This window comes from Hoplias malabaricus, chromosome X2 (genome assembly GCF_029633855.1).
Source record: "Hoplias malabaricus isolate fHopMal1 chromosome X2, fHopMal1.hap1, whole genome shotgun sequence".
In the NCBI taxonomy this organism is placed as follows: Eukaryota; Metazoa; Chordata; class Actinopteri; order Characiformes; family Erythrinidae; genus Hoplias; species Hoplias malabaricus.
Genome location: NC_089819.1, coordinates 13,203,339 through 13,225,900, shown reverse-complemented (window position 1 = coordinate 13,225,900; position 22,562 = coordinate 13,203,339). Strand labels below are relative to the sequence as shown.

General features: G+C 37.1%; 2 protein-coding genes across 4 annotated transcripts; both read left to right on the top strand.

Moving 5' to 3' along the window:
* The first annotated feature begins 102 nt into the window (after nt 1–102).
* LOC136676641 (leucine-zipper-like transcriptional regulator 1) lies at nt 103–13,340 on the top strand. 3 transcript variants are annotated; one of them, XM_066653766.1, is made up of 21 exons: nt 103–151; nt 740–890; nt 1,845–1,907; nt 1,992–2,048; nt 2,150–2,229; nt 2,687–2,795; nt 2,901–2,981; nt 3,403–3,460; nt 3,761–3,900; nt 4,048–4,249; nt 4,818–4,928; nt 5,421–5,513; nt 5,916–6,011; nt 6,791–6,968; nt 8,452–8,621; nt 8,992–9,148; nt 9,276–9,402; nt 10,690–10,839; nt 11,085–11,190; nt 11,991–12,071; nt 12,511–13,340. In XM_066653766.1, exons 2-21 carry the CDS (start codon nt 742–744, stop codon nt 12,625–12,627), a joined length of 2,325 nt encoding a protein of 774 aa, XP_066509863.1. In that variant the 5' UTR covers nt 103–151; nt 740–741; the 3' UTR covers nt 12,628–13,340. The 3 variants fall into 3 exon arrangements, with proteins under 3 accessions (XP_066509863.1, XP_066509862.1, XP_066509861.1); XM_066653765.1 differs by lacking the exon at nt 103–151 and adding an exon at nt 159–356; XM_066653764.1 differs by lacking the exon at nt 103–151 and having other exon boundaries at nt 721–890.
* A 3,402-nt stretch (nt 13,341–16,742) lies between these two features.
* Nucleotides 16,743–17,405, top strand: LOC136676256 (putative claudin-24). The gene has a single exon (XM_066653114.1). The coding sequence runs from the start codon at nt 16,743–16,745 to the stop codon at nt 17,403–17,405; it is 663 nt and encodes a 220-aa protein (XP_066509211.1).
* Nucleotides 17,406–22,562: the final 5,157 nt, after the last annotated feature.

The following is a 22,562-nucleotide window of genomic DNA, read 5'->3' as shown; positions in this document are numbered from 1 at the left end:
TTTTTTTAATTCCACTATTATTAATATATTTATTTTTTAATTCCTATCATATATCGATATATAAACTGAAGTAAGATATGCCGAGCACCAGTCGGAGGGTGGAGTGTCGCAGAGACATCACACCGGAGACCCCGCCCACAGCAGAGAGGAGGCGAGTGAGGGGATTGTTTTCCTGCGGCCGGGTGATATTTAATGGGATTTAAATTCGTTATCACAGTAACTCCAGTGATTTTAGACTTTCGCTGTAACATACGTTGGACCTTGGGTGATGTTTTGAGAGGGCTCCGGTGCAGGACTCGTGGGAGGGACTCGCAGGTTAGCTAACGTTAGCCTTCTGAATGGAGCATTGAGAGAAGGTAAAAAAAACTCTGTAACCGTCAAACCGTGATCTGTTCTGTGTAAAACAACTATGATATTATGAATACAGTGGGCTTTACTGTCTTATAGCCCTTTGAGATAACGGGCCTCTACTAGTTGCTAACGTGTTGAATTCTCTAGCTGCGTTGTCCATTAATCGTATTCTCCAGATTCTTGTTTAGATTTCCCGTTCCACCTTAAATGGTGAGGCAGATCACATTACTTCTGCACCATTTAAGGTGGAATCGTAAAGTTCGATTAAGAAAGCAACTGTAGTTGTCTGTCGTCCCACACACACAGGCCGAGCTGTGCTGTGTTGTTCTCCCTCTGCCGTCAGACAGCGCCGTTTTGTGCTCAAACTGAATGTTATGGTTTCCTGCAGCCATGTCTTGTAAATCCAAAGTGGCCCCGAGTGTCGACTTCGACCACAGCTGCTCTGACAGCGTCGAGTATCTTACTCTAAACTTCGGGCCCTTCGAGACCGTTCACCGCTGGAGGAGACTCCCACCCTGCGACGAGTTTGTTGGAGCGAGGTAATGATCCGAAAGCTTATAGAGTATTTATTGTACTCCTGAATTTATATATAAGTTGGGTAAAATATTATTAGTACTGAATTCCTTATACATCCGGGCCATTAATCCTAATGTAAGGTTGTTTCTAAATGGGGAACAAAAAGCATAATTGAGGAAAATCAATGGTTGCCCTTATAATGGGTCTAATTAACTAATTCAGAGTGATTTGATTTGAGATTCTACAGAACTGGTATAGTGATTATTTTAGGAACACGTCTACCTCCCTTGAAGTAACAGATTACGTTTATTGGTTATGAATATGTCAAGTCAGTTTATTTGTATAGAGCTTTTTACAACCTGATGGTGTCACAAAGCAGCTTTTACAGAAATTGGAAATTAAACCACACTTTAAATTAATAACTCCAGTTGAGCCATCCACAGGAGACAGTGGCAAGGAAAAAATCCCTCAAAGCTGGAGGAAGACACCTTGAAGGGGACCAAAACTCACAAGTGGGACCCATACTCCTCTAGTCAAACAGATTATAAACAATAGAGTTTTAATTTTAAACCGCAGGTAGAAGCAACCTTGGAGTCTGTATTAGTAATGAAGGTCTTTAGTAAAAGGCTTTGCTAAATCTGTCCCATCAAATATCCATCCATATGTGGTGTCAAGGTATACCAGATATGCCAGATAATGTATGAAAAAATATTTGATCTTAGAGGTGAGATGCTTGGAGTCTGAAACTATTCACATGAAACTATGGCACAGGGCATAGTGAGGCAAAAAGCCCCAAAAGCAACCTTATTGAAGATTTGTTAATAAGTACTCTGCCACCATTCAGTAATTACTATGTTCTATTTTAATGTTTAGGAAAGTTTATGCATTTAGTGAGATTATATTAGTTTTATTTATTACCAAATTATTTTCTAATAATATTATTTTGAGAGTGATGATTTGTATGTGACGCTTTGTAGACGCAGCAAGCACACAGTTGTGGCGTACAGGGATGCCATCTACGTTTTTGGAGGGGACAATGGGTAAGATGCTTATAATGATGGAAAATTGATAATGTAGCTATCAAATGTTTTTTGTTATGTTAATGGCTTTTGTTATACTTGCAGGAAAAACATGCTTAATGACCTACTGCGCTTTGATGTGAAGGACTGCTCATGGTGTCGGTGAGTGTGTGGCATGTATTCTCTTTTGATCCTTATGAGATCTTTTAACTTTGTCACTATGAATGATTGCTTTATAACTCTGCTGTGTTTTAATAAAACAGTGCCTTTACTACTGGTACCCCACCTGCACCAAGATATCACCATTCTGCTGTAGTGTATGGAAGCAGCATGTTTGTGTTTGGTAAGTGCTCTTATTTAATTGTATTACTGGATGTATTCCCCATTGTATAACATTGTTTTTAAATGATACCTATAGTGTGCTCTTGCATTAATAGTTTAATACTCTTAATCTTGTCCGAAATAACTTTTGTTTATATTTTCTTAGGTTAAATGTAAGTTTGTTTATCATGTTCTTGATTCCTTAGTACCAAGTATCTGTTTTAAGTCTGAAGAAACACAGGTGTTTGTTCAGCAGGTGGTTAATGTCCAGCTGTGACTCAGTGCTTAGTTTCATTTGTTTTTTCCTTCCTCAGTTTTAAACGGATGCATTTTTCAGTCAGTACAAAACTAGTTTCCTTTGGTAGACAGTTCAGTTGGGCATTGTAATGCACAGTTCATTTCTTTTGCTATATGTAGTTTTAATTTTTCTTGAAGGATTATACGTAGAACTGTGCACGTTACTGTTCATATTATTTTAGGTGGGTACACTGGAGATATCTACTCAAACTCCAACCTGAAGAACAAAAATGATCTCTTTGAATACAAATTTGCCACTGGTCAGTGGACAGAGTGGAAGGTGGAGGGAAGGTAGGACATAGTTTGTTGGTGGTGATATTTATATTCTGCTTATAAAGGGTGGTAAATGTTTGTAGTTTCAGTATCTCTACAGTTTCTTTTAAAATGTGATTTCAGGTTGGTCGCCAGGTCTGCCCATGGAGCAACAGTCTATAATGACAAGCTGTGGATTTTTGCTGGTTATGATGGAAATGCAAGGTAAGTTAATGATAACATGCATAAAATACACTGTCATTTGACAAAAACACATGTATTTGGTGATATGTTTGCATAAAAGGTTCTGAGAGTTGTAACATGTCACAATGTTGTTTATGGATGTGTTGCTTAAAAATGGCGTATACTACACTTAACACACTTTGTTGTAAAAGAGGATTTGGCAATTTTTTCATGGGCAGAACCTACTTACTCAGTTCTACTGCTCATTCCATAATTGCATGTTCTTTACAAATGTGGCACAATTTAAAAGGGAATTTAACAGGCTTTCCAAAGGCATAAGCTTTATTGCCGAGGAGCATTGTTACAACAAAGAAATAATCTACCAACACAAATTGCCTTACTTTTTTTTGGCATGTTTATAAAGGCTATGATAGAGTATATCTGATTTGCTTTTTTTGCATAGGCTGAATGACATGTGGACCATCGGCCTTCAAGATCGTGAGCAGGCATGCTGGGAAGAGGTGAAAAAGCTGATCATACATTTGCATACTCCATGCAATCTAAAACTTCTTATCTTTACAATATTAGAGATTCAGAATGATTTGAATGAAAGACAAGTTTCAGTGCTGGTTAAAAGGACTTGCACTTTGGATATTAATGTACAGTATACAGTACATTTTTATAATTTACTGTTATTTAAAATATTATCTAAGGTTAAGGGGATGGTGGAAGTATTAAAATTCGCTTTGGTGTGTGTCTGTGTGTGTCATACATTGATACTAGTGCTGTGTTAATTTGTCTCTGCATGTTTTTCTCACCAGATTGAACAGAGCGGCGAGATTCCTCCTTCTTGCTGTAACTTTCCAGTTGCTGTGTGTCGGGATAAGATGTTTGTTTTCTCTGGTCAGAGTGGTGCTAAAATCACCAACAACCTTTTCCAATTTGAGTTTAAAGGTCACATGTAAGTACATCAACCACACATTTTAATTTAGTTTTGTTATCTGGCACATTAATTGTATACTCTTTCATTAATACTAATACTAAGGATTACACAAATGGAAAAGCTGTTCTGAGGAGTATAGCTCATGCTCATTCATGCTCCCTACAGATGGACACGTATCCCAACTGAGCACTTACTTAGAGGATCTCCTCCGCCACCACAGAGACGATATGGCCACACAATGGTAGCATTTGACCGTCACCTTTATGTGTTTGGAGGAGCAGCAGACAACACTTTGCCCAATGAGCTCCACTGCTATGATGTGGACTCTCAGACCTGGGAGGTGATTCAGCCCAGCACTGACAGTGAGGTAATGCCATCAATTAGATGGGGGGAGACTTATATCAGGTTAAATATTGTGTGCCAATAATGTGAAAATTATTTTTATTCCATTATACATATCAGATTGGTTCACCTGTAAACTTACCATATTTAGATGTACACGTTACAGTCTGACAGTGATACTATTCATGAGCAACAGAACTTCATATGGAGTAAACCTTTTCCGTATCGTCAACAACTTTGTTTACTGGTCTAGAAAATCCACATTCGTCATTGCTACCCCTAGAGGTAGCAGCTGCATAAAACACTTTATTTCAATTACATACATAAATCATTTGCTTATTATCATGGTACGTTGAAAATTATTAATGTTGGAAAAATGTATTTGTTTCACGTTTGTAAGGTTTTTTTTTTTCTTTGGGTCCTTGAGCATCAGGCATAATCAGCTAGTTTAAGTTATTTTTATGAAGACTGGACAAAAAGGTAAACATCAGAAAATTCTGTATACACCTTTTCGTGCACAATTGTATATATACAATCTTGAAAATGGACAGTGTTTTGTATTATGACACACAACGTGTCACATGTATTCCTAGATGCCCAGTGGAAGACTGTTCCATGCAGCAGCAGTAATCCACGATGCTATGTACATCTTTGGAGGGACGGTTGACAACAATGTTCGCAGTGGAGAGATGTACAGATTTCAGGTGAGCAGTTTATATAAGAGTCTACATAAACTGTCCCATTGATGCTTGCAGTACACTGCTGGGTTTCTTGTTTTAGAAGCAGTCTATTGATGACCATAGTTTGTTGTCAAGTTATGTTTAACAGAATATGAAATTTACAGGAAAAGCTTGATCAAAAGTATTAAAATTACTTGTAATGGTTAAAACATAATTAGCATTTAAAAAAAAAAACTTTTTTTTATTAACGTAACGTTAATGATTTTAATCAAATTAATAATTTGAAGTCCCACTATGGTCATCATTTGAACCCCTAAAACTCAAATCTGTTTATCAATATGATATATTCAGAAGTTATTTTCTAGAAGAGATGTTGCCTAGATTCAACTGTACACCGTTGCTTAAATTTGGAATGCATGGATCCATAACTCAGTATCCACTTGCTCCTCTGCTTGATACATCTTTATATTGTCTTCCAGCACATGGATGTTTATTGCTTTGTTTTGCTTCTTTTAGTTTTCTTCTTATCCAAAATGCACCCTTCATGAAGACTATGGCAAGCTGTGGGAGAACCGACTGTTCTGTGATGTGGAGTTTATTTTAGGAGAGGTTGGTATTTGATGATAAAATGGCATTAAATTGTTCTTTGCTATTTGAAGTTCAAGGTCATTTCTTAAATAAAGAAGGATAACAACATAAATTTGCCTTTTTCTTGAGCCTTAATACATGCAGTTATTTTGTCATTATACAACATACAACGGAATGCGTCTTTCACATTTAAACACATCTGTTGCAGTGAACACTCACGCATATATACACCACCCCCAGTTATCCTGCCGGTTGTGGGAATTGGACCAGCTGCCTTCCAGTCCCAAGACTGCTTTTCTGACCATTATTTTATTTAATTTTTCAAAAATTATTATTATGTTATTATGAGTAACAATGATATTTATGCCTTCTAAATTAATCTCATTAGTATAGCTATCACTTTCTCTCACTTGCTGACTCTAGAGTGAAGAGAGGGTTCTAGGACATATTGCCATTGTAACAGCACGTTGCCAATGGTTGAGGAAGAAGATTCTCCAGGCAAGAGATCGACAGAAACAGGTTTGCTTAAAATGTATTTTGTACACATTATTCCACTTTATTTATTACCGTGTGATTTTTATTTTTTAAATTATATATAAATGCAGCATTTAACTATGTAAGTTTATTTTGGTTTCATTCATATTTACAGTAGCAGTCAAATGTTTGGACACACCCATTCAGGGAGGGTTTCTTTTGTTTTGAGCCATTTTCCACATATTGTGAATGTACAGTACCAGTCAAATGTTTGGACATCTTCTCATTCAATGTATTTCCTTTTTTTTCTCCTCTACATTGTAAATGAATATGGAAGACATTAAATCTATGACGGAACACATATGGAATTATGTAGTAAATGTACAAACCAGAATGTTTTATAATTTTGATTCTTCTAAGTAGCCGCCTTTTTGCTTTGATGACAGCTTTGTACACTCTTGGTGTTCTCTCAGTCAGCTTCATGAGGTTGTCACCTGGAATAGTTTTCAGTGAACAGCTTTGGCCTCTTCAATAGTTCATTTGTAGCCTTAATGTGTTTGAGACCTTAACTTTTGTTGTGCAGAGGTAGGGGCTGATACACAGTTCTCTACAATGAATAGCCTGGATCCACCAATGAGAAGATGTCCATACTTTTGACTGGTACTATATAAAACTCTCTTGAGTACTTATTATATTTAAATTGTGTTTTATGTGGAAATGCATTGGAATGCATTAATGCTTAGTAACACAGATATAAAAAGTTTTTGAAGTTCATTAATTTGTGCTTTTTTTTTTTTTTTTTCTCTTCCCCTCTCTCTCCGTAGAAGAGTAAACTGGAGGCAGGTGAGGATGATGAGGAGTCAGGAGTAGGCAAACAAAAGGATTGCAAGTCTTCAGGAGGCCCTCCTCTCTTGGAGGTTTCCATCAGGGAAGCGGAGGCTCAACCGTTTGAGGTGCTGATGCAGTTCCTCTACACTGATAAGATCCAGTATCCTCGCAGAGGTAGGCCTTCAGTATGCTCTTTAAAAAGGTTATACTTTCAGTGGGACATATATAATAGAAAACTAATAATACTTCATACAAAGTGCAGTCATTTTAGGCTAAAACAAATTTAATTGGACATTTTCAAAGTACTTTGAATGCTTTAGTTTTATACTTTACATTCTGTTCTCCAGTCATAAAATAAAATTAAAACCAGTTCCTTGTTTACTATATATAGTAGATGCACATTAGTTTCAATCCCTCAGTTGCACTGCATCCTTTGTTAGCTCAATTTTAGCCTGCTCACCATAGTCTGGACCATGTTGCGGGAGGTGAATCATTCTCAGGACTGTATTTACACTGACTTGATGTTGGTGTGTTACACTGGAACAACTGGATCAGACACAACAGTGCAACAGCATTGTAGTTGTTGCCTTTGCTAGTTTGGTCTTTGAATAAAATCCATAACTATCTTGCCAGTTTAGTCCTTTCTTTGTCCTTGACAATGCCAATATTACTGATGTAGCCAGAAAAGTAGACTAAAATCACAGAATCTGTTGTGTGTTCATGTAAATAATCAGTGGTGGACAAAGTTCACAAACCACGTACTTGAGTTAAAGTACAGATAGTCAATATAAAATATTACTCCAGTAATAAAAGTAGAAGTCCTCAATTTAGATTTCCACTTGAGTAAAAGTACAAATATATTTTACTTTTGATACTTAAGTATATTTGAAGGTAAAGTTATATTATCACTCTAGTGTCACTCTTGGTTCATCAATCTTTTAGTAGAATGTCAATAATTAGTCTGACACTGATTAACACAACAGAAATGGCCAAAGGTTATTACAGTAAATGTTATATCAACTGTCATATACACCCATGGTATTTCCCCTCCAAACTAACAGAGGTCGCTGTCTCCTAAGTATTAAGCCCAATTTATGATTCTGCTTCAAACCTACACTGTGGGGCACACATCAAACCGAACCCTATGCCATAGCTTGACTTTCACCTCTCCAGAAATATAGCTAATGACTGTGATTGGTCCGCAGTCAGACAAAAATGGATCAAGTTGAACTGAGGAAGTCCAATAATATGAACTCCTCCACACTACAGAGACTGCAAACAGCAGCAAATTCACAGCCAGAGACATTGGGTTGGATACCACAGTCTCAAAGAAACTTGAGGTTCGCTTGTTTTAGCGCTCCGACTGTATCTGTCTCTTGGCAACGGTGCACCACAGAGAGCTGTGCAGAGCTGAGAGATTTGTTCAGACATGTTATGGTTTTACCAACACATAAACCAAAAGAAACAGGAGATTTTCATAATGTAGTGCAGTAAAAAGTAAGATATTTGACTTTGAAGTGGAAATGGAAATACTTCAGTAAAGTACAGAAAAACTACTTAAGTACACTAACAAATTACATTTACTTGGTTACTGTCTACTACTGTAATAATGCATGCTAACAGATGTGATGCTCATTTTTACTTGTCACTTGTCCAGGCCATGTTCAAGATGTCCTGTTGATTATGGATGTGTATAAACTTGCCCTGAGTTTCAAACTATCCCGGCTGGAGCAGCTGTGTGTGCAGTACATTGAAGCTTCTGTGGACCTGCAGAATGTCCTCAGTGTGTGTGAGAATGCAAACAAGCTTCAGCTTGATCAGCTCAAGGTGAGGAAATGATTAAAGTGCTATTAACACCAACCAGAAACACACGATGCCAAGACTTTTCACTGAGGTAACTTATAGAAGCTAGTTAGGTGTCTCATATCTCTTTCGCTGTAGGGTAGAAAAGAAAAGGGCTTTCCAGGATCTTGAATTATTTCCATATACTAAAACCAAGCAGAACATTCACTGATGATGGCACTGATGTAGCTTGTAAATATAGAATAAAAAAGGTTGCTGTGACATATTTAGTACTTTAATACCATAAACTAAATGTAAACTGCCTCTTGGGTCATAACTGACAGTCTCAGCTTTACTGATGTCATGCAAGATATTTTCTTTTCATTCTTTGAAAAGAATGTGTTTGTTTCTACAGGAACATTGCCTTAATTTTGTGGTAAAGGAGAGCCACTTTAACCAGGTGATAATGACAAAGGAATTTGAGCACCTTTCTACTCCTCTCATTGTAGAGATAGTGAGAAGAAAACAGCAGCCACCTCCTAGAGTCTATTCTGACCAGCCAGGGGATATAGGTATGAACATAAACACAAAGCTACATACACTCAGACCTAAATAACTGCCACTGAACATAAATTCTGAGTTCATTTCCATTGACCTGAGCAGTTATAATTGTATTTGGTTTTGTGCTTTGCTGTATAGGTACATCTTTGGTACAGGACATGAAGGCTTATCTTGAAGGGGCAGGCCTGGAGTTCTGTGACATCATCTTGTTGCTGGATGGTCACCCTCGGCCAGCTCATAAAGCCATACTGGCAGCCCGCTCCAGGTATAAAACACCGTACACATCACACAAATTATTTAATCCCACAGAGTACTTTAACTGTTTGGACTCATAAGGGCAGGCAGATATTAACAAGAATTCATAGCTGGAGAGAGCTAGTTCAATTTATGGTGCTGGATTGTGGTGAAATCTGCCACAAATAAGAGCATTGTTGCTTTTAAACCTTTTCCCAAAACCCATGATTTTTTGTGTGCGGAGAAATCAATGACAAGTGAAAACAAACTAGCTAGCAAAACACTAAAGTTATCTAATCATACTGTTTTTTTTTTTTTTTTTTTAAGTTTACAACTCATTTCAACTTAGTTTTTTCCTACCTTAGAAAGTTGGCATTCCCATTTCCCATGGCTTTCATCATTTTATGTTTTCCCCAATTTGACACAAATTTGTTTGGCCAGTGCCCATTTTATAAATAGAACTAAGAGGTGGGTTGGAAAAGGAGGTACATTGGGATCAAAGTAGGGGAACAGTTGAAAATATTCGTATACCTTTCCTCAAAAATCCATTCACCAATTTAATTTCTTTAGCAGATTAAAAAAAATGTGGTTGACCAAAGTGCTGCAGACATTAACTCTGAATATAAGTAAGATTAAAAAAATAAAATAAAATGGAACGCATGAGTGCCATTTAAACATGGTCATGCGATCAAAATCATTCACGATTTTAATTGAAAACACTTCTTTTGAAATTCTGAGGATGTTTCCACACTAATTGTTAGCTCTCAAGTCTGAGAATATTTGAAACAGTCTAATGTGTTTACAAAGCCCCAGGGTATGTAAATGGTTAAAAAAATGAACTAAGTATGCTAGGATTCCTGTCTTTGCTTACAGCGGAAAAACTGCATTTTGGAGGTTTTTAGACAAAGAAGAGCCCTCCAAACCTTGAAAAGCATTAACCAAAATGAGGATATTGCTCTATACTTGCTCCATAGTTGGGTAATATTTACTTATTTTGGCTGTAATTTTGTACTCTTAAATTTGGAAGATCGCTAAGTGCATGAAAGTACAGCGGTCAGAAACTGCTACTAAATGAAATAACTTCTACTACTACAGCTACTGTAGTAATTGAAACAGAGGGGTAAAAAAAAACGTACAGCCCACTTTAGCCACGTACATAAAACGTCCCCCCCCCCATCTTAAAAGATGCTGCAATTCTGAACGTAAACAAACAAGAGAACCACATTTACCCACAATAGTAGATGTTCGTTTAAACCCCAAAAGCCCTTATTTTAATGATTTATTCCTAATTTGCACTAATGTTTTTGTTTCTTGACAGTTATTTTGAAGCAATGTTCCGATCATTTATGCCTGAGGATGGGCAGGTAAACATTTCCATAGGAGAGATGGTGCCCAGCAAACAGGCATTTGAGTCCATGCTTCGCTACATTTATTATGGAGATGTTAATATGCCCCCAGAGGACTCACTGTATCCTTCCAAACAGTGGCCAATTCATAGTAGTCAGTAGTAGATACTCTTTTCAGTTTATGCATAGCGGTGCTGCTGTTTAATTGATTATTTTGGAGGTATGTTGGGGTGTACATTTCTGTGTAAGCCTGTTTTAAATATTAAATATGAGAACCTAAATAAAATCAATGGTTTTGTGATAGTCATAATGCATATATTCTACGTGTGTAGAATACATTAGATTATAATCCTTAACCTGAACACAGGTACCTGTTTTCAGCCCCATATTACTATGGATTCTCCAACAACAGACTACAGGCGTATTGCAAGCAAAATCTGGAGATGAATGTTACTGTGGAGAATGTCTTGCAGGTAGGCCTACAATAAATTGCCCTCCAAATGATGCACATCTGTTATAAACATGCACATGTAAATGTTTAATTTATTTATTGATTTTTTTTTTTTTTTTTTGCAAAGCACCTCATGGAACACATTACTACAGGGGTTAGACAATGAAACTGAAACACCTGCCATTTTAGTGTGGGAGGTTTCATGGCTAAATTGGACCAGCCTGCTGGCCAATCTTCATTAATTGCACATTGCCCCAGTAAGACCCATATGCATCCAATGGTTCAAACATTGTATCCTGAAGTCGGTGCTGTGTATCAGGATGAAAATACCCCAATATACACAGCAAGACTGATGAAAGTTTGGTTTGATGAACATGAAAGTGAAGTTGAACATCTCCCATGTGGGAGATCATGTAGTGACCTGGCCACTATCCTGCAAGAAGAATGGCTTAAAATCCCTCTGACCACTGTGCAGGACTTGTATATGTCATTCCCAAGACAAATTGACGCTGTATTGGCCGCAAAAGGAGGCCCTACACCATACTAATTAATTAATGTGGTCTAAAACCAGGTGTTTCAGTTTCATTTTCCAATCCCTGTACATTTGTGCAGTGATGTTGTATAACTTGTTCTTGATTGTCTTTTAACTTTTTAATGAACTATTGATTATAAGTGGCATATTCTGTGTGTAAGTGTCTATTCTTTGACTTTGTTACATTGTTGTCAGTTTGAGATCAGTGTTTTTTTCTGGAAAAAACAAACAAGCAAATGCACCTTTTTAAATCATCTTATCCTCTGAAATGTTCTTTGTATTGTTTTTAGATACTTGAAGCAGCTGATAAGACCCAGGCTCTGGATATGAAGAAGCACTGTCTACATATTATAGTGCACCAGTTTATTAAGGTGGGTGTGCTGCTGACCGGTGCACTGAAGGTGTGCTGGCTCCCTAACCATGGCTAGTCCATCTCTTCACATCCATACATTTTACTCAATAAATACCATGAATAATCTGATCAACAGAAGGCAATGGCCAAGTTCAGATGTGTTGGAGTGTCCACATTTGAATATCAGGGTAAAATATATATGGAAATCATGGTTGTAATTACAGAGATAAATGCTGTTGTGTTTCACAATGTATGTAGTAATTAAAGTGGCTGCATGGAGCATGAAACTCCCACTTGCTGAAACAAAATTGCCCTATTCCAAATTAATTTCATTATTAGCATTTTTGGCTGTTTTATTTGCTTGTGTATCCTTGTGTTGCCCCGCACACCTGTTTTGCAGTGTATTGCTTTGTTTACTGTTTGTTTATTTTGTGTTGCTCTCCTTCCTTCCCCCAAAGGTGTCCAAGCTCCCCAACCTGCGATCGCTCAGCCAGGCACTGCTGTTGGACATCATAGAGTCTTTGGCATCACACATATCAGATAAACAATGTGCTGAAATGAGCTCCGACATATAGGCATGTCTTCTTCCCTCTTCATTTATTCAACCATCTCATGTAAATTATCATTTTTTTATCTTTTGTTTTCCATGCCTATTTTCCTTATATCCTGTTTATCATTCCAGTAAATGATCATAATCAGAATGGTCCAATAATGTAGGTTTTGTGTAGACACTGGGAGGCACTACATGATGTATAGTTGCAAATTTTTATAGATGGAATTTTTGAGGCATAATGCTTTAATGATGGGTACCTCTGGACTGATAAGTGAAGAATATACATTACACACATAAACTCTGTTACGTAAACTCTGTGTGGTCACTTACAAAAGTGAACAATCTGTCGTGACATATTTAATAGTATAAGTACTCTGCTAACAGACTGACAATGATTTTTTTTTTTCACAAATGTGAAATTAAATAAAACAAATATTTGTCATGGTAACAGATGAGTCTTTGCCAAAAGAAGTATTAAGTTCTGTTGATACTAACTGCAAAACTAATAGATAATTTTTACTGCTTTTTAATCTCTTTTTTAAAATATATGCTGCACCATGTAAATATGAAAAATGCAGATCTATTTATTTATAAAGCTTTTATTGTTTGGCTGTATTATCAACAGTGGTTTTGCTGTCATTGTGTGACTGTAATCCACATGACATTCTGTATATGCATATGTGCTGATGTGTCATTTATATACTGTGACCATACAATAAAGGACAACTTACTACATAGCTTTTTTTTGTTAATTAACCATTTAAACAGCTTGAAATAAATATCTTACTTAAATCTTTGCTGTCAGAACAGTACAAAATATTCTTCATTTTGAAAGGACAAGATATCGCTCTATATTTTTTGTCACTTCTATTGCTCCACTTATTGAGACATTTTCAGACAATGAAAAGTTTAAGAGGTGCACAGATTAACAAAAGGACCAGAAAAAAAGCTTTGAAACAACTCAGAAACAGTCATTTTGAACAGGTGATGGCCATCTTTCTACCTCTACTGCTTTCTGATCTCTGCTGACCCTTGGATAGAGTGGATGAAACGGAAGATGGAATGAAAGCGAGCTTTTGGAAAGGGACACAAAGGGCCTTCTTTAGTTTAGAAGCAGGTCTTGTTAAAGCTCTCTGCCAGAATGTGCAATTGGACCTGCTGGGCAATCAGGCCACCCAAAGTCACAGAACAGCTTTAGTATTGGCTATCATCACTTCCATCTTAGCATCAGGAGGGCCACAGACGAATAAGATCATTTCTCACAGTGACACAACTGGAAGTGTTGGCTTGTACAGTGATTTAGAGTCTAGAAATGGAAAGTAAAATGTCCTTCCCAGAATATATTTCAACTGCACTGGCACTGGGCTGGTATGAGATTTGGAGACACACTGTGTAATTATGGAAATTTCTCTTTCCCTTAGACCACTGAATTGAATGGATAAATTTGTAGTTTAACAAAAAACAACACGTTTATATATTAAACGTCTCACACGAAAAAAAACCCTCAATATGCTTTTTATCTTTATTTTGGGTACAACACATTCTAAAAATGTAATGAATGTATCTGCTGATTAAATGAAGTGGACATAAAAAAACAAGCCTGCATTACAAAGTGAAATAAATGTGCATAAAACGGGTCATTTTGATTTTTCTCGGCTTACTTTGTCAAGAGGTTTTAGCATGGTATCATCTTGTCTGTGACTTGCTGAACCCGCGTTCACGACAGAGGGCAAAGACGAGGTTATACAGAGCAAAACAAGAACAAGTTAAACATTTGGCCCTGTCGCACGCCTATGTCGAATCAAAATGGGGTCATGACTCATGACGACAGGATTTTAGCAAGCAGCTAGCATAATATTAACTTAAGTATGTCTACATATATTTGAACAATAATTACGGCTTATTCTTACAATACGTGTTTAAGAAAAATTGTGTAAATGGGTGATTCTTCAAATAGGGGAAGCTTTGTGTCCCAAGTTTAAAAAATCATGGTAGAAATTTTACATTAAGTTTTAAAATATCATTTATTGTATCACATACACACAAACACACACCCTTTAAAATCATTATTAATTTTTATTTGTTTAATGTTTTTTGTATTTATTTGTTTTTTAACATTCCAAACAATAGTAATTTGCTACTTAGGCCTTAGGCCTAAATCTTTACAATTTACGCAATCAGAGTGATCAATTTATTTCACACTGTTTTTATTATAATAATGATTTATTTTATTGTAGCTACAAATTGTGATTATTTTTAAACACCATATTTGTCCCCAACTATGATTTCTCTAAGTAATTAATTAAAGGTAATACTTCACATTGTAACCATGAAAACAACGAAGGGAACAAACATCGGCTCTAAATTAAAAAGGGGTCATTTATTCATGTATTCCTCCAGTTCATAGAATAAGTTTATTCCATATGATTGCAGCCATTTTTGAAGGAATTTTAAAAAACAAAACTCGTTATTATTTATATGCATATAAATACTGTTGACTTGCCTTAGGAAACCATGACCTATCATCTTTTTTTCCTGAAAAAGTGAAAATTTTCATTACTGCATCATTACTATTGTAGTGGTAAAGAGCCTGTGATGATAATGACAGGTTTCCAGTTTCATCATCAGTATATACTGATACATTGTCTCCTATAATGACAAGAAGTGGTCATAGAAACTGAAACTTTAAACCTGGCTCTGGTTTGATTAAAAAGCAGTTGTCAGGCATAACTGTTGTCGAGCAGTTACCCCTGACTCTGGAACAGCGTTTGAATGAATAAAGCCCCTACACGCACAAATTCACTTATTCAATACAATCTTATTCTTGACCTTTGCCCACTGATATTACCCTTCATCCTCTTGGCAGATTCAGTTACCTCAGATTTGACAAGGACAAGTCCAGACAAAGGACCTCTCTGTGTAAAGGGCAAAAGATACCACAAGGTCAGTTAAATAAGTTTTGGTTTTATTGAACTTTTATGAAGAGGCATTTCATAAGAAATAGTGGTGGTCAATTAAAAAAAATATGAAAAACCTAAACTCATAAGTTAGAGCCTGTGCTATAATATTAACCACAGTTTAAACCAAAACACAGACATTTATATGCAAAGGAATGAGCAGAATATCAAGATATCTATATTTATTTCCTTTTAAAACAGCTGTAAGATTTGTTTATTTTTCACAAGATATTTCTGAGATTATATGCAAGATAATCAGAGAAAAATATGTGAAGAAAAATTAGTTCAAAACATTTTAAAATATATTACAGCCATAGATTAAAATACATAAAAAATAGGACACAATTATTAAGACCTGGCACAGCCCCAATTTATTTATTTAGTTTTAAATCAGGCTTTCATTTTCTTTTCTTAGAAAATTACATGTATGAATTTCCACTGTGAGAAAACAGCTCACAGATTTAAGTCTGAGAAATACTGGAAGCTGTAATAAAGAAACAATATGTATAGAATACCTACAGAAATGTTCTCCTGGCTGATTGCCATAAAACTTTCCAGTGTCTTATATAATTTTGTCCCAGATGAGAGGATTAAAATCATTGTTTGCAAATGCATTCAGTGCAAATCCAAATGCCTTCACTTGCATTATGTATACATGAGCAAGTGCTGTTCATGTTGCATATTCAAGGACAAACCACAAGGAAAGGTGTGTTTGGTGCTTGAATACAGAGATTGTCAGGAAGTGATTGGTAATAAGGCAGCAAATGAGACTGCATTCAGAAAACTTCTGGTTTTGGAATTTCTCTCTGCCCTCTCTTTGTGCTGCTTGTGTCTTCATTCTCGAACTGCTCATGTTTCTCCCCTGCGGAGGCTCCTCACGTTGGACTCAAATCTGGACCATATCTTATTTCACCTCTTTTAAAAAGCTCTTATTGTGCTCTGCGATGATATTCATCACTTTGAGCGAACAGAACGGCTCTTGTGGAGGGAGGGACAAATGCTTAAGGATTACCTGCAAGTGAATGGGTGCTTTGGTTATTAAAGATTTTGACCATGAGACCTGGGCTGGGCCTTTAGAGTAGGAGGGGTAGCTCACAAGATTGGATCATTAGCTCAAGCCAAGTGTACAACGTGGACAGACCCCAGAAAGAGAGGAAAGAAGAACCAGAGGAGCAGGAAGATGGTGCTGCTGACGACAAAGCTCATGCAGAGGACATCACTCTTTGTGTCTTTTGGAGGTTTAGTCAGCACCTTTATCACTACCTTCTTGCCACTGTGGAAGACAATGAACTCTGATTTGAATGAAATGGAGAACTGGTACGAGGGTCTCTGGCACACTTGCATCTTTACAGAAGAAGTTGGCCTGCACTGTAAAGCCTTTGAATCTTTGCTAGCTTTGCCCCCAGTCACTCTAGCATCACGGATACTCATGTGCTTATCCATCGCTAGTGGTTTACTGGGAGTGGCGGCTGCTTTTTTCGGCCTTGAAGGTGTCGAGATTGGACAGGGCAGAGAGAAAGTCAAAAGGATGCTTCTTATTGTTGGGGGCATTCTGATCTGGATTTCAGGGGTCACTACTTTAGCTCCAGTCTCTCTGATCGCTTATGTGATGGTCGTGGAGTTCTGGGACGAGTCTCTGCCGGATGTGATGCCGCGCTGGGAGTATGGAGAAGCCATGTTCTCTGCCTGGTTTTCTGGATTCCTGCTGGTGATTGGAGGGTCCTTCATCTTTGTAGCTGTGTGTATGGGTGACCATGAGGCCAAACAACAAAGCAAAGTATTCTTCCAAACCCACAGACAACCACCAAGGACTCAGAACTATTTAAAGACGGAGATATTATAGTTTTATTTGCATTACATATCACCTTGCAGAGATGCATTTCATACATACAAAGGTTAGCCAAATGTTTCTTAAAAATGTTTTTTGGTGCTATGTAAATTTTTTTAAAAAGGCTCTTTATAAAACAGGCTTTCCATTATGGCTAAGGAGAATTGTAACTGGCCAAACATCACTCAATGTGTCCTTGGTTCTTTATAGAACAACTTATCTTTAATAAAGAACCCCTTAAGAAACATTAGGGTGTGTGTGTCTGAAGTAATAACAGAAAATAATAGTCTATTTTAAAATAGCCAACTTTAATAAAAATGTGAGCCATATTTGCCACAGTTAATTTTATTGCTAACTACTGATATATGTATATTGGGATTTTAAAAAAAATTCTGCTTAATTGAGTAAATAAGTAATAGAGTAAGTAATTTATATCAGTGTAATGTGAAATAGAAAATTTTACAGGGTCTCAGACTTTCTGTGCTGAAAACAAAATTCTAAAAAGATGGTAAAATATGTTTTATTATGTTTTTTAATGTTTCTTATTTGCTTTTGCTATTTACATTCGAAAAGAAAATCTGAAAAAAATCTGAAGATAAATCTTTCAAAGATGTATCTATAGGCTTTTTTTTTCTTTTCAAAATTGTAAACATCCTGAAGATGAAGTAAATGTGCCATCAGTTTTCACAGGTAAAAATCAAATAGCTTTGACAATCACTGAAACACAATGCCCTTGTTTTTGGAAATGATTTAACTTTAAAAAATGTGTTGGCTGTTGAGTTAAGCAAGCTTCTAAAATGCTCTGATCCTGTCACAGAGTCACTGACTATTCATCAGCTTAAGAAGCTTCAGAAGCCTTTTCCTTCAAAATCTTACCAATGAGTTATGAGTTGCGCTTGTAATATGAACACATTTTTCTAAACCCTGAGTTAGACAATTTCCTCTGACACTTTAAAAAAGCACATGCAGAGGTACTCTTCTAAGTAAACTTCTTACACTAGATTTTAGATCATTTCTGTGAGGATTTACAGCTATTCATTCACAGAAGCATTGGTGAGGACAGGTGCCAGTGTAAATAGTGCTGAATCAGTCTAATTCCTTCTAAAGATACTGTATGCTGCTTGATTACCCGAGAGAACACTTCTCCAGAGTTGGTTAGCCTCTAGCCAACACTTGGCAGTGGGAAAGATATTATGCTCATGTGAGGCTGCTTTATAGTGGCCCATTTTATTTTATGCTTTACTATGGAGATTATAATAGCTGTATTTATTTAGATGAAAGTTCGTGTCCACAATTCTTGTATTTTAAAAAAGGTGAAAATTCTGTTCCTCTTAATGGTATGAAATTAAAAGAATCAAATTGCAGCTGACAAGTACATCAGAAGCTGGAATATATCTTTGTTTTACTTTGTTTTGTATAACTTGTTTTACTAAGTTTATGTTTAAAATGCTTAAAGCCATCATATCGTGACCCTTTTCTCAACTTTAATTACTTCTACCTTCTTTCCTTTAAGCACTCCTTTATCTTAAAATGTCTTGTCACTGCAAAAATGTTCTGATTCTAATGTTCAAAATTGTGATATTTTAACACGATTTCCACTGACTTCTTGAAAGAATCCCTTCTGAGTTTCAGAGGGGGGCTATGAGTTTTCATGAGGGCACTGAAAAATTCTTTAATGGAGATGTTGGCTACTGGGAGAAGGATATCGAAACCACGCTTAAAAAGAAAAGAGAGACAGATAGCACAGCTGAGTAAGAGTGAATTTCCCTTTTTTCCAGTTTAGATAGATAAGCATGAGGGGATATCTCAGACAGAGAGACAGAGTGTGTGTTTCAGGAGGTCTTATGTTGCAGCAGGTTCAAGGGGCACTGAAGACAAGTAAAGCACAGGTGTGCATTTGGTTTACAATATAATCTCAACCTTTAGAGCCACCACAGCACAAAAAGAGAAGAAACCAGATATTTATCCATTTACAGTGTTGGAGTGAGGACAGTTTGATGGTGAAGCAGCTGGACAGGTGTGTGTGACTGTAGCAGTTTAAAGGATTTTCTATTAGAAAATGAAAGAGCTTTTAAAGTGAAGAAAAAACATTTTTACTGACTTTACTGCTGCATTATAGATAAAGTTGCAACACAGATTTGATTTGAAAGAGGGCACTATGGTTTTATTTTCATTGGCTTATTTAGGTTTATATATTTATTAACAAATTTACTTTTAATTTGAGATAATACAGACTGTTCAAGAGCAGCAGTGCTAATCTTAACCATATGACGTCAACATTCCTGTGAAAATGAACATAAATATGATGTTTTGTAATATATCTCTTCTCGTGAATACAAATATTTGTAGCAAGCTAAGGTGTTGTAATTATTCCCTTTCTGGAGCTTTATTAAACTCTGTTTCATTGGTGATTTACAAGTTTCTCAGTTAGACAGAGACTAGTTTCTCACCTGTGTAATTGATCATAACTGACGTTTTAATTTGACACCTTCCCCTTTTTATATCTGTTGGGCTTTTTAATTGTTCTGTATTTTGTTCTGATTTATAGAAGGGAGCTTTAGAGCCAAACTTCAGTAACCATACCTGCAATATGAATCACTGGGCTTTTCTCACATAATTAGGATTATCTATATTATAAACGACTTAAAATTCACTGAAATGGTGTTCCAGGTCACACAGGAACAGGATTTCAGAACTTTGAGTTGTTAAAAAAGTGAGAAGACATGCTGGGTGATTTCCTGCAGAGATTACCCCTCTTTAACTAAATGGATATTAAATTTGAATTTTTGGATAATCCATGCATTTTCTGTAAGCCCTTCTTTCTGTACAGGGTCATGGTGGGTCCAGAGTCTAAACAATGTCATTGGACCCATATCCATCACAGAACATCACACAGTCACCCACAAACCCACCCATGGATTTATACACAGCCCTACCACCTACCAACATGTGTATTCCTGTGGGAGGAAACTGGAGCACCCAGAGGAAACCAATGCATTCATCAAATTCTGCTTTTTTAAGGTGAACAAATTATTCAGTTGTGCACACATACCTTGTGTAACCTCCTTACAATATGACTGAAAATAAAAATGAACACTGATCAATGAGTCTAGTGTCACCATGTCCAATGGCAAATGTGTAAAAACCCCAGGTTTGGGTTAAGAATTGCATTCTCTGGATGCACTCCATGAAATATCTTTTGGCATCAGTAGGAGTGATGTTCCTGATCCAGAATCATCCAACATTAGTACCTCACTTCACCAATGTTCTCTTGTGGCAGAATGCAATCAAATCCTCATAGTTATGTTCCAACGTAAAGCTTTAGCAGAAGAGTAGATGCTGTTACGTCTGCAAAGGTGGGCTAAGCCCTGTATAAAATCAAACTCTACAATGTGCAAAATGAGCACATTGTAGTTTTGACAGTCAGAACTTATGTCTCTCTTTGTGTCTTGGGGTTTTATTAAACAACCCAGCGATTGCCAAATCCCTGTGCCATAATGGCTGCATCAATAGCCATGAATTATTTTCAGTTATTGACACTGTTTACAGGGTGGGGGTTAACAAGAGGAAATGCTCAATGGCAGGGTAGCAGCATTAACATGCAGGAGCTTATAAAGCCAATACATTATTCAACACAGCACTTGTCTGCTTTAATATTTGTTCATTTCTTGACGTACAGGATGTGATGGTGGGTGAGGCAATAAACAGAGCACAGAGTGATTGGATTAAGGCGAGTGATATCTATCACGATGCAGTGTGCTTGTTCTTTTATCCTTGAGGAGAAGATTAATCTCCTACTGTGGTGCCAGTCACTGAATCTTCTGCTGGTAGAGCTAGTGAAATTACAAACTGCAGTTCTTACAACCACCATTAGAAGGCACTCTGAACTGTGCTGCAATGTAAGTCAACTTACGTATACACCGATCAACCATAGCATTATGACCATCTGCTTGGTCCTACATTCACTGTCCATTCTCTCAACTCCACTGACTATATAGTAGTACTTTGTTGTTGTATAATTCCAGAGTGTAGTCCATTTGTTGCTCTGCACACATTGTTTTTCCCCTTTCACTGTTTTTCAATGGTCAGGACCCCAACAAGACCACCACAGAACAGGGGTGATTTGGGTGGTGGGTAATACTTAGAGCTGCAGTGACACTGACGTGGTGGTGGTGTGTTAGGGTGTGTTTTTATGGTATGAGTGGATCAGACACAGCAGTGCTGCTGGAGTTGTTAAAACACCTCAGTGTCACTGCTGGACTCAGCCAGCAGTGTCTTTTGGGGTAGTGTCCATTGACAGTGAGTGTTGAAACAAGGATGCAGGCATAATACTGTGGTTGATCTGTGTATATAGAAACCTCTAGTAAGTGAGTTCCACCTATTGAAGACAGCTTGCAGAGCATGAATAATCCCAGTAGAAAATATTTGAATAAATATTTAATTTTTGAATAAAATAAAATAAATAAAACTGGAAGCTCTTGAGCAGCTTCACATGAGTCTTAGGTCATAATAGCCAATGACACACATGGGCTAGAGGGGTGTAAAGGCCCCAAAGTTTGTGTTGTGGAGCAGCGGAACTGCATTTTCTATACCAATTGAGTTCCGTCTAAAACCTCTGAGATGATTTGGAGAGGTGTTTGTGATCCAGAACTAATGATCTATTCTCAGTAACTAAACTTGCAAATATGTATGTGTATTTGAATGGCATCGAATTCTCACAGCAATATTCCAACATCTAGTTTATAGCCTTCCCAAAAACACATTCAGTGGTGGTATGGTGGCACAGCAGGTAGTGTTGCTTTCACACAGCTCCAGGGTCCTGGGGTTGTGGGTTCAAGCCCCACTCCAGGTGACTGTCTGTGAGGAGTCTGATGTGTTCTCCCCTGTGTCTGCGTGGGTTTACTTGTAGTGTGCGTACTTCAAGTGTTTGCCCTCACAGTCCAAAAACACACCATAGTAGGTGGATTGGCTACTCAAAAGTGTCCGTAGTTGTGAGTGAATGTGTGTCGCCTTGCGAAGGACTGGCACCCCTAAATGGTGTGTGTTCCTGTATTGCGGCCAGTGATTCCGTGTAGGCTCTAGACGCACTGCAGCCCTGAACTAGAAAACAGACAATGAATGAATGAATGAGAACATTAAAAACTGCTGAAGGCCTCTAATATGACTCTGAAT